The sequence below is a fragment of the Pogonomyrmex barbatus genome, unplaced genomic scaffold (genome assembly GCF_055798465.1).
Source record: "Pogonomyrmex barbatus isolate J1 unplaced genomic scaffold, ASM5579846v1 scaffold3, whole genome shotgun sequence".
Taxonomy (NCBI): domain Eukaryota; kingdom Metazoa; phylum Arthropoda; class Insecta; order Hymenoptera; family Formicidae; genus Pogonomyrmex; species Pogonomyrmex barbatus.
Genome location: NW_028297127.1, coordinates 22,277,749 through 22,291,295, shown reverse-complemented (window position 1 = coordinate 22,291,295; position 13,547 = coordinate 22,277,749). Strand labels below are relative to the sequence as shown.

Genomic DNA, 13,547 nt, shown 5'->3' with positions numbered 1-13,547 from the left:
GTGGTTTTGTATTTTTGGCAAGTTTGATTACTTTGATTCAAATTAACTTAATTCAATTAATTTAATTCAATTTGATCTGACAATAATTTTTCTATATTTCCAAAAAGATTCTCAGAAATAATATCGATTTTAAAAGTTTTACTTTTTTGAAATTTTCTTGTTTATTTCCACATAATCTCAAAGACAGCTTCGAGAGGTCGAAAAGCTTATTTCTATTATTGCTCCGTTATACTGTATACCATACTGTAAGAGAGAGAGATCGGTGGCGATTCGAGTATTTTCTTGGTTAAAATAATACCAGCAAAGTAATTGTGGCAGATACAGAAACTCGTCTTGAATTCGTGGCCATGGGTGATCCTTTGAGAAGAATTTTAAGATTCTAACGTGAGCTTATCCAACGCCCCATGCAAGGCGGCCGCCTGCTCGACCGTCCGACAAAATGGCTCCTTTTGAAACGTTTCACCTTTGTTCAAGCGGAACATGGCTCGTGTAGTAACATGGCTGAGATAGTGTGCGTTCAGTCTCATTCTAGTTTGATCCGTAAAGTAAGCTGAGCAGGGAGATACAGCGACTGCGATAATCACGATCGAAAAGAGCAATTATTAAAGGTCGAACTCGATCGGATTCCATCGAGTTTAACCATTTGGCAATTAATTTTCACGAATTCTGTAATTGCATAATGAATATTCTATATCGTTGCTTTGTTTGTTAATAATATCGTTGATATACTTTTGTCTATACTAAAATAATAACGGTCAAATCATCATATTATATCGTTAATAAACAGCCGAGGATCACAGTGCAACGGGCGTATTTGTGAATGCATTAAATCCGTTGAATAATTATACAGTGGGCATCGAAAATGCGGTAATCGCACATACGGTTATGCTATTGTTTACATGATCGTCTAGCAATTTCATGCATATGAATAAGTGCTCATAGATTAAAGATCGAAATATACGACGATTTAGTTGAAAAAATATCGAATTAATAAAGTTACGTTATTTAAGCGAATCTAGAACAATTGATTGATCTTTGCGAGAAAAATGTTTTCTCATTTGGATGAGAAATATTTTTTGTAAGAAAATTAGACACTAGGATGCTAAAAATCACTTATGTTACCGCAGAATAATTTCTTGGGAGAAAAATGCAGAAATGAGGTGAGACACAAAAATGTACGATAGCAAATATTAATTAGCGTGCACAGACTATCACGCTGTACGGTAGACGAGCCGAGTACTCTATGAATATATGTAGAAAAACATGGTAGAAAGATACGCTAAAGATATGTTAAGGTATTTAGTTATTTATTTACATATTACTTTATTCACGTTTTCTAATGCGTTTGAAATATGTATGATGATTTTTCTCGGATCCGGAGAAATTGCAAGATTATATCTGAAAGCGTGTCCCGCTGACGAATTTTCTTTAGCTTTAATAGTTAATAACCTGGCATTTACGCGGATCCTGTCAGCGACGACAGAGATATCATTGTGATCAAAGATTCATTCGCGCTGAAGTTAAGGGATATATTTCTCCGAGCATTCGAGCAGTTTAAGACAGCTTAGACTGACTCCATAGCGGAGTCGGGCATATTTCGCGTTGTACGCGAATACTAGAACGGTAGAGCGAGCAGACTTCTCGCGAAGGAAAATGTTAAGCTGCGCTTTTACGCCAGAGCGATAATGGGCCCGAGAGATTGTTTCCTTTTATTCCTGCGGATATAATAATATAATGTCTGCCACGTCGTTGTACCGAGGCCTCGTCGGGACTGGCTAGCTAACACCTACCGCTACCGTAAGGAAGCTATTCATTTTAACCTGAAACTTTAAGCCACCGCTGTAATAAGGGAAGAGAAACTTTAATAGACGCGTTTTAAGGATATGCCCCGTTCCTTTGCCTGCCGCACGAAGACGTTTTAGATAACCTAAGGAAATATGCTGGAAGGTTTGCTACTCGCTCTTTTAAATTTTTGTCTACGTTTTTCAAGGCGTTTTAGTTTCCGCTTTTGAAATATTAAAACAACAATAAGTGACATAGGATATAATTATTTAATTATATTTTATTTAATTACAATTATTATTCTCACAATATTTTTTTTTTTTTTTTTTGTAAAACGCGTTATTAAAATATACATATTTGAGAACGCACATATTTAAGAAATATTTTGCAAAGGGGTTTAATATTTATGAGCAAGATGCATATTTATTTTGGATCATATTAATCTCCACATGAATACGCGGCTAATATAGCTTGAAATATTAGGTAATAAAATGTAATCAACAATATCATGTACTCATATTAAAATGCACTTGGCCTGCTGCATTCTACGTCGGGTGATTAATGACTAACACATCGGATGAATCATTAAATCAGTTGACCAAGAAATAAAGTTATAAACTTTTCAAAATATTTTCTCTTTAAACTTTCCTGCGCTTCTCGCAGGTTCTAATGAAATAATGAGCATACATAGAATTATCTATGTATGCTCATGATTTTATTAGGATCTGCGAGAAGTGCAGGAAAATTTAAAGCAAAAGTATGATTGAATCTAATTAAGTTTATGTTAGTGAATGATATATAATTATGATAAATAGTAATTTATCATAAGCCGCTTATCGTTTCGGTAGTAAATATATTGAAATATAATTATAAATTGCGAAAGATATTTTATTATTAAAATATTTGAAAAATAATCTTTGAAATAAGAATTAAACGATGTAGTTGCTTAATTAACTTTTCATTTTAACTGGCTTTTAAAGAATTATTTTACAACTCACACAATTTCGTGCCGCGTACGCTTATCTACGGGAAACTAACTGCGCTATACATTTGCCTGCGGAAGTAAACTCCTGCGGCGACTCTTATTTACGACCCGCATTTTTTTAATCCGATGGATGACTTTGTCTTACATTCTTAGCACAAGCGTGCGAGATACGATTCTAATATTATAAATTCGTTTATGATGAGCTTGAGCTTTATTACAAAAACAAGATTATTTGGGTAGGAGGAGAGGATTGAGCTAAAGACAAGTCATCTCGTCGTGTTCTTCTGCTTAAAACTTTTAGGATAAAGGCGCACGCAAACTCGCAAACTAATGATATTCGTTAACATTGTTCAAAGTCAATAGCGGTTTTTATTAGGTTGTGAGGGAATCTCTGCCATCGTTTTCCGATAATTATATGCATATATGTTTAAACACACACACACACACACACACACACACACACACACACACACACACACACACACACAATGTAAATAAAATTTGATTAAAATAAAATAACATGTTAAAATTAACATTAACATAAAATTTTTACATATTAAAGAGTAATGATTACTCGATCTACTTAAATATTTTGATTATGATTTATAAATTTTCTAATATATCTATTTTAAAAATCCAAAGTCTTTTTTGCACATTAAGGTTAATATGCAAAATATAATTGTAATTGCGAATATTCATTGTTTATTTGTAAGTAGCTTATCATGTGACGTGAATGTGACAAATGTGCTACTTGTAATACTGTTCACAGTTATTATAAACAATAGACTACCTAATAAAATATTATTGTAAATAATTGGCATTTTTTATTAATAAATAAACGTATTTAAGATAAAACATATAATTTGCGCACCGTTTACAGCACTGATTCTCATTAGGTTTATTATTGTTCATTATTATAATATCGAGAATATTTTTCTGTTAATATTAAATAAAACTGTTAAATGAAACTAGTATGTAGTTAAAAATAGTTTAAAAATAATTTTTATAACGCAAAGTATTTGAGAATTGAAAGAAAATATCAGAAAAGATTATTCTCACTTCTAAAATAGAGAATTAAGAAAGAGATCGAGAGTAAGCAGTCTTGTGCACAGAGTGTTTCATTGTGAAACATTGTCTAGACTTGTATGTGCAATCGACAGGGATAATGAAGGCGAGGATTTGGATTCGTATATATATATATGTATATACTGGCATTCTTGGTCGATAACAGCAACTAATCCTAACTTCGATACCAATGACCTCGGATAAAGCCGTTAGTTAAAGTAGCGATAGGATGGTTACTTGAAGTACGAAAGTACGAAGATTATCGACAAGTAACATCATCCTTTCCTCGATCGACTGTGAACAGCATCCGTGACGGGACTCTATTATTTCCGATGGTTCAATTATTAACATTTTATTGAGATGAATATTTTAATACGACAAAATACGAAACAATCATTTGATTTTTTTATTTTAATTTCAATTTGATTTTTTAGTTTGCATATAATTTATATGTTTTTATTTGATATATTTTTTTTCTATCTTATACAATCTCGTACAATAATAATGAAATATTCTATGCAGTTATTCAGTATTGTGTAATCGAGAATTTGACAGCGTTATTTATTTAGAAATTAATATTGTACAGATATAAAAAGAATCCATAATAAAAAAAAATGATGCGGTGCAATTTACTCATCATGATAATCGTCTGTGCGTGGAAGTAAACGCAAAGTTAGGAAACGAGAAAGATAGCGAGAGAGAAAGAGAGGGGGAGGGGAAGGGGAAGGATGAAGAAAAAGAGAGAAAATCGATTTCCATTTTCCGGAACGCGTTTGTCTCTCGCTCAACGGAGTCTCATTAGTTCCTCGCCAAACAGCATGGTGACTTTTTTTCTTCTCTTCTTTCGGTACCCTCCCTTTATTCACTTGCTCTATCCTATCCCTCCAAATATCTATCATGTTTTATTTCGTAACAGAGATCAACATTGTTGTGGAAGTGGAAGTTACGTCCTATCACCTCTTCTCTCCTTTTCTAACGTTCGCACTTTCCGTCTCCATTCTGTTTCTCGTAGAGACGATTTCATTCTTCTAATAATTTACGTCATCTTTTCTACTTTTTCGAGTTTTGTCATTGTACGCAATGGAAGTTTGGAAAATTGCGTATTTAAAAGCGAAAATTGAAGTAAGAAACGGTCGAATACTATTTGCTTTAAAGAATAACTTTTTATTGTAATAATCTTTTTTACGTACTTTGCTGCGTGTATCCAATAAAATGTTTTCCTTTGTGCTTCGAAAGGTTTTTCGAAAGATTTTCCGCGATGTTTCCAAGTAGTAGTATCTCTGGCTCCAATATGTCCTAAATTGGACAATCGAGACATTTGAGAAATCTTTCGATTGTACGCAAGTAGTGCGTTGTGAGCCAATTCTAGATATATAAGAAAGTTACCACTTTCTACGCGAATACAACGTGAGTGCGGGCTCGTTACGTACGATCCCAGACGGAATTGAGAATATCGTCGTTTCACCTATCCATTGTTGCGATACCACCGACAGAACTTTGGAAAGTCCTCATCTCCGGCTAAGAGAAGTGAAAGTTCAACGGCGGACACGAAATTCGTGCTTTTTTTCGCCCGTGCGTTCGTTTCCGCGCCATAGAGTAGCCGAGTCCTTCATTAAAGTTTCCACCGCCCGCTTTTGTAGTTTTCAACCAACGGACGCGCACGAAACTCTTTGTGCTGCTCGTAGCGTACACGTATTTCGCGATTCGATGTACCGACAATGTAAGGCTAAATTCTTAAATTTAATCTACTTGCACATTTATTTATTTAAATATTCTTTTATTATGAGAGAACATTATAATTTTCTATGTCGTTTAGATAATTTTTAAAGAGAGAATTTCTTTTCAATGCGAGCGCAACAAATAATTTAATTTTCTTTCTTCACTATCTTTACTATCATACGGCATTTTCTACTCTTAAATAAAGTGCTCTCTCTTATATTGATCTCTTATATGCATCTGGCAGATGAATGTTTGTAGAATTGTGCTTGCAGCACAAATGTGTTAAAGAGAAAATAAATGCAAATTTCTTAATTATTCAAACAAAGTGTAATGTAGTAGACAGGCGGATCGTAGTCGTGCAGGAAAAAGAATCTTTCTTACTATTATCTTTTCTTTTAATTTATTTTGGACAAGTTTGTGCCTATATATTTTATTTTAAAAAATGACAGTGTCTTATGTATATTTATTATATTTATGTATATTTAAAGTTTTTCTCTTTTTGTTTAATTTTTAAAAACAAATCTGTAAATGAAATTACATATCAATAATCGCAACTAAACATGATATAAACAATATATTTTTAATTTTTTATATCGAGTATATGCTGTATAAAATCATCATATGTGAATTATGCATTTATATATATTATTTGGGATAGTAAACTTATTTTTTTTTAAAAAAAGCACAAGTCAAAGTCCAGATTTATGTTTCCCTTCTATTCCGTTAGGGCACATAACATATTTTGATATAACATCGGATTTCTTCTACTTTTATTTCAAACTTTTAACAAATGTATGAGAATTGATGGTTCAAGATATTTTTTCCTTTTTTTCTTCCTTTTTTTTTAAATGCGCGAATAATTCATCTCGTATTATCCTGATTTGCTATCGTATCAAGTTGCGATAAAAAAATAATTGATGCACGGTAAGCAATTTTTCAATAGATTGCAGTTTTATGGATGGTTAGTGGTCGTCGATGATTTGTCGTATCGATACTAGCGGGAAGCTAACAAAAATAGAAATTATGATACAATAAACGTAATTGCGTTAAATTGCAATGCGACATTCGCAGGTTATCAAATACGAATAGTAGAGATTTATTGCGCGTGAATGTTTAATTTCATTCTCATACGATCTCACATGCTTCGAATACTGTCGTTCCAGATGTGGCCCGATTGCGCCTAGTGTATAATTTCGGCCACCATTTCAGTTGTATTACGATTATTCGCGTAATTACGTATTATTTCGCAGATATTCATTAACGCGCGGGTTTGGTTGAAAATCTACAGCTTTCAGAGCGCAGGTCCTGTATTCTCGTTTCGGACAGGTGCAGTCCCTTTATCGTTATCGTTATCGTCCGCCTACATCCGGATTATAATGGAATTATGGTATTTGCAAAGGATACCGTGTTCGATTTTGCGCTAGTCGCATAGCTGCTGCATAGAAATACTCATTAATTCATGCAAATTGTAAAGTAGTTCTCTCTGTATTTGTTCTGTTTGGTGCATACATAATGTGCGTATATAAATGTCTATTTAACTCTCTTTGGTAAATTTGAATTAATATTTCTTAGAAAGATGAGAAACAGGAATTTTACACACACACATACATTATAACAAATTTTTATATTCTACTATTTAGAGGAATAAAAATAAAATTTAATAATAAATTTTCATGCACAAATAATCACACATTATAAACGGAAAAGACTACTTATATAATTATTTACAAAATTTAATTTTATTAAATCTAAATACCTTTCTTATCCTTCTTTTCCTTCTTTTTTGTTATTTTTGTACTTTGTAACATCCTTGCAGTTTGGCAATTAGAGCGGGCCATTTCGAGAAATGTGATGTCATGACCCGCATTTCAGCCTCGCTGGATACTAAAAGGCTCAACTAGCAATAGTCATCCTTGACTATTTTTTTCTCACTCATTCCTTTAATTTTGATGGCACCGAACGCATCGCGTTGGTTAAGTCAAACAGTTCTATTCTCGATCTTATCTGTTATTGTTCTCTCTTTATTCTTATTATTACTTCTCGTTTTGACTCCTTTCTTCACTTTGAATGCTATATTATTTTCACTTCTCTCGAGCTCAATAAATTGATCTGGTCACTCCTTTTAAAAGAAAATTGTCGTGTATTCATTCGAATTGATCTACTATCTCTGTCTCGAGATAACTATGAAAATGCGAAAACTAGCGGTGGATATTTTCAGGATCAATCTGATGATTCTCTATATGATACTGTAGGGATACTGCATCTTGCTAGTTTCTCCGCTGTTGCCGCGTGATACTTTCCAAGTTTCGGTTGAAGATATATTACTTCCGCAGATAAGCTCACAGATCTTCGTATCAACATATTTTTGTTTGATCAAGTTAAGTTCAGTGCACCAACATCACGCATATCTTTATCTTTCTATGTATATACTCTTTTGCTCGTGCACGTTTTATGGTCGATATAAATAGGAATAATAAACGTACGTGATATTAATTTTACGCGAGATGACTTTTAGTTTGCTAATAAGAATAAACGATTTAATTCTCGTTTATGAATCTTTTTATTATAGTTTTTTCTTACAAATTGCAACGCATTTTACTCTTTATCATAATTTTCACACGTTATTGTTCTTTATTAGTCGGATCGGCAAATAAGATTGATCGCTACATACTCAGTCTACGCATGAATCTAGCGGGTCGTATGTTCAGGAAGCAATCGCGTAGAATTGTCGCTCGCTGCACGTATGTATCTGTCAGCCACAGCAAAGTTTTGCCCATCCGCATGTGGATGCATGCGACTACTGCGAATGATGGTGCTGGTAGTCATTGTCGTTCTTACTTTATGATTTAGTATCGCCGCGATAGAGTTTATGATTGCTCGCTCGTGCCGAAATGGAGCCGTATATATATATATATATATATATATATAGTAGGGAAATCGCATCCGTCACTCATAACGATACGATGTTAAATCTGCGTAATATCGGTACGAGTCCAGTGAGTAATGACTGCCAAAATATTTAAATATTTACGGATTAAACAACAATGTGCCGTTAAATAATGTGCCGTCTTATTTATATTTAGATCTTTAAAAAATTTTTGATCAATCTGATCAAATTATGCACGCTCATACAAAGTCTAAACTTTAATCTATTACTATACATCGCTACATATACTAAATTTGTATATTTTAAATATTAAATTGAAATATTATGGGTTTTCTTAATCAATCGGATAATTTCTTGAAAGATCAAAGTTTTCCTCGGAATAAAATTATTTATTTTTTTTTTTTTCTTTATTATATTTCTTTATTTTGAACATTTATCTTTTATTATGAGAAGATATGGCGATTGCACGCTGCACAATATGGCGATCTCCAGACCGAACCTAAAAAGAGTCGCTCGTTTCTCTCTGCTTCATTGCTATTTTACGTTAGTGAGTCCGCTGTTGTGGCCAGGTGGCCGCAGGGATGGTACTGTCATGCTTCCGTTGCGCCACTGCAATCTGCTATCTGAATTTCTTGTGCGCGCAAGGTCGTACTAGAGAGCCAGACAGGTTGTGAACGGACGTGAATGTTGGCCAGGCTTTCCGTAGGACGGGAACTTTCGCGCGGAAGAGCGGTAAACTTTAGCGACTCATCTGTCTACGGGGTGCAATCCGTCGTACGTGGTACATACCTACCTGTCTGCTTAAATTGCTGCTTCGTGTAGGAATGATTCGTCGTGCGACTACTAAAGCCGCAATGTGAACGTATAAAGCAGTCGAGAATCGTATTAACGTACTTCGCTGTAACGTACGTATTTCACGTATATAATATTGTTAACAATTTTGCAATACTAAGACTTGCGTCTGATGTCTCTCTCTGTTAAAACTTATCAATCTTAATAATAAGCGTAACGTTGTTGCCTCTTTACCTACTTTTTTTATATCTAAATGCATAAATTAGTTTTGTCGTAATAAATATGCGTTAATCATAAATAATATAAGAAGATAAGATTTTCTTGCAATTATTTTCGCGATTTTTTTCTATAATAAAATATGCAGCTTTAAATTTTAAAACGGGAAAATTTGTTGGGAAACTTTTATTCAAAATTCTTGATTGCCAACAAGAAGGCGTGACACGTACTAACTCAAAGTTTCAAATACTCGTTATCAAATTTAATCGGAAACTTCGGTATTATCAGTCTCCAAGAATAAACATTTTTAGTACTTGTGTTCGTCGCGTGGGTCTGTTTGCTACCCCTATTCTATAGTTCGTTGATGTTCTTTGAACTCTTCGTTCTTGTTTAACCATGTCACGCGCAACAGATTCGTGTTTCCGGAACAAGTTCAAAGCTTTCCCGGGTCTCGCATTGCCGACGAAGCGTGTGGCTTTTGTACGCGTATCGTTCCACGGACGACATTCCATGAGCGACGAAGAACGATACAACCGATATCACGAATATTTACTTACATCGAAGACGATACGAATAACAGAAAACGGATTCCTCCCCTCCCCCCCCCCCTTCCCCCCCTTCTCTCGCGATTGCTATTGTAAATTTGCTGAGAGTCTTTGAGCTGCATGGCTCACAAGTCGTTTTTGACGGATTTTCTTTGATTCTAGAATGTTAGAAGAATAAAGCGAAATAAGAAAGATATGTTTTGTTATTTTCTTACGGATTTTACTATATAGATTAATAATTTGTGATATTTGTATCGTTTCTAAGGATAGGTGCAATGTCTCTACTATGATCAACTGCAATGATTGTGCCTTGAAAGTTGACGCATCAAGTAACAATTTGAAATGATTTCTTGTCAAGTGTGTGAATTATTGGCACTTGGAAATGCCGCTTACGGATTTCTTCTTTAGTCTCCCATCAGTCTCTTTATACGTCTTATAGAAATCTTATAGAAATATCTTCATTAAATTTTTTTATCAAAGAAGAATTTTTTTATAAATAGGGCGTTATACACGCGTTAGATTAGAAATTTTTAAAAGATTATAATTATCGAAATAGATTATTGATAGTATAGTATTAATATGATTGAATAAAACATTTTGATATAACGATTTATGTTATATTTTATGGTATGGTAATGAGAACAGCTTGCATCTTGGGCGATTTTTAGTAGCGAGTAATACGATTTTGCGGCATCATTGAAGCAAATATCGGATTGGTGCCCCACGTGCACGTATATGCATGTTATTACATCTCGGTACATTGCGCCAGCTCAACGTGTACCGGATGCCCCCTAATTTCTAAAACGATAACATTTAAGCACGGTTTATTAACACACATTTCGTTAGCTCTCGTTTATATGTTTGCAAAAATAAAAAAAGACGTAAAAAAAATTAACAAAATTGTAGAAATCGTTAATCAATAGTTGAGATTATAAAACACATTATCTTTGGTATTAAAATAGGCAGCTGTTTTGTTCTAATTAAGAAAGTTCTATTTAAAAATAATTCACATAAAATCAACATCTTCATGGCATGTTCAAGTAATACATATAAATGATTGAACGCTCGTGAGAACGCTCGTTAAGTTAATTTAAGATTTGATCGGCAATTTTGCCCTATTTGACAACTCAGCCCGTGCCTGGAGAATACAATCGTCGGTGCACTTTTGACCTGTGCGACCTTTCGGCCCAATGCGACCTTTCGTGCCTATTTCATATCTCCCGTAAAATGAGATTAATACCGTTCATCGAGGCGGACATCGAGTCATCATTTGTTACGTTCGGCAAACTTTATTCGTAAAAGTCGTATTATTGAATTATTATGTCTTGCATATATTTTGGTCACAATAATAAAAAGCATTATTTTGAGGCATTATTTAAAGACTATTTGTCTGTATTGTACTTGTCACATATTATCGAGCCGCGATATGTATACGAATGGGTCCAAATATTTGACACTTTCCATTTGCATAGCAACATAAAGATACCATAGCAGTTGTGGGCTTTAAACTGCATAATGATATTCGTTGAATCACGAGCACAAATGACAGGTATTGACTATATTTTATATCGTGCATGAATTTCTCATTTACATGTCAATAAACGTTTTTTCTATTCACTTTATTAACTTTATTCGTTTTGCACCACTCCCTATTCTATATTCACATTGTGTATATAATATATCGAATCCGCAGGAAAAGATATTGAAATTTACAAAATTAATGAGAGATTACGAAAATGGAAATAAATGATAAAAAGTATGTAAATAATGCATTTTGCCGTAACGTGAAATAAAATTTCTTTAAACGAAAGACAGAGAGCAATCTAATAGACTTAATGGGTGTACTCTTATTATCCGGAATTGGTTAGGTGATGCAAATTCCGCGCGACTGATATTGGAGCTGAAGCGGCAAATCGTTTGGTACGTAGTATCATCGTCGAATGTCGGTCTTTTTATGCGGTGGACGATGCGCAGAGAGTTAGCCGAAGCAAAGAGGCGAACTGCATTTCTCGCAAAAATTCAGTACGATGCTTCTTGCACGGCTGCCTTTGTGAACCGAGCGTTCGTGCGTGCGAACTCATGGCGAGTGCATTCTGATGCGCATGCACGACGGCGTATGCACACGCCGAGTTCATTTGTTATCGGCACAATGGACAGTAGAGGATTGCCTTACTCCCTATACATTCGCCATGTGTGAGAGCTTCCTGTATTTCTCGTATGTGGGATATGCGTATTCTCGTATCTGCAACATACTCACGCGTAATAAGCGTCACGTTAATCACCGCGCGTCAAACCGCGCGGATTATTTTCCATTACGGCCTCACACGGGACGCGCGTGTACACGCGTGTGAAATGAAATGATAAATATTAATATTAAAAGTTTAATTATCTTTCGAATTAATAGCATGAAATATATTATGTACTTTTAACCGCAGATTTATTTAAAGCATGTCCAAATATTTATCGAGTTGGGGGATGACCGCTGGATTTTCTCAATTATACAAAGTATACACGTGGTAATATTGATTATTGATAAAGGAAGTTGTGACAGCACTGGAGTAATCACACATTTTGTTTTTTTGAAATTTTACCTTTATGAAAAATAACAAGTTTTTTACGTTCGACAAACCAGATCTAACATTAAAAAATCCTACCCTTAATTTCGTTTCTCGAATAGAGTTTGCAAAAATATATTATTTATCCTCAATTTGAAACTTTGTAATTTTTAAGAAAATTTGTGTGTCTTGTCAATCAAAATTCACGTCAAGTCTCTATTAAGATAATTAGAGTATTCGTTAGCTATTTAATCCCTCGAAACTGGATTCGCAGAAAGGCTAGGAATGCTTTAATTTTCAATGACAAGTACCTCCTACCTAATCAGGAGTTATTAAGCTTTCGTTAAAGAAGATTTTAAATTCATCAAAGTGTTTGTAATGAAAAGGGAATGTAATTATAATTTTAATTGCGGCGAGATTTTGGAAAGTTTTCGCGGGCTGCTATAATTATCCGCCGTGGAATCGTGAAAGCGATATGCGTTTATATAAATATTTCACACGTTAATTCTGATTTCAGATGCAGAGAGCGGTGCTACTGCTCTGTTGGCTGCCGCTCCTCAACCACTGCCACGCCGTAAATCCAGGTAAATATCGATTTATTTCTAAAACGACGACGTCGGCGAGCGTATATTGCCAGACCGGGGGTGTTACTCTACGTCTGATGTTACCGGCTGCAAAATCTCGCGGATTCTCGCAAAGGGGCCACGCTAGATTTTATTATTCCGGATAGGCGATTCCTTCCCCCCTCCCCTCCCCTCCCCCCGACACGCTTCGGCGAAACGGATTACTGTTAACGCGAACCGATATTGCATACGTCGGTTTAAGGATCCGTTATCGTGCGAACGTAAGCCGCATTTACGTGGCGCATCGGGCTTAACGTATAGCCGGACGTTAGGTGCTCGAACGCATTAGTATCCAGGCAACGTGTCCGACAAAAACAATGCCCCTGTTACCACGAGCCGCCGGAGCCGCCAGCTCTGCTGGCGAAGTCACGAATTGCA

General features: G+C 34.9%; 1 protein-coding gene across 2 annotated transcripts in view; it reads left to right on the top strand.

The window, feature by feature from the left end:
• Positions 1-13,547, top strand: part of Sol1 (CUB domain-containing protein Sol1) — a 233,314-nt gene that overhangs the window by 24,288 nt on the left and 195,479 nt on the right. For both annotated transcript variants that reach the window (XM_011645907.3, XM_011645905.2), the window contains exon 2: positions 13,064-13,130. In XM_011645907.3, the coding sequence (XP_011644209.2) occupies positions 13,064-13,130 (67 nt within the window). The remainder of the gene's footprint in view (positions 1-13,063; positions 13,131-13,547) is intronic.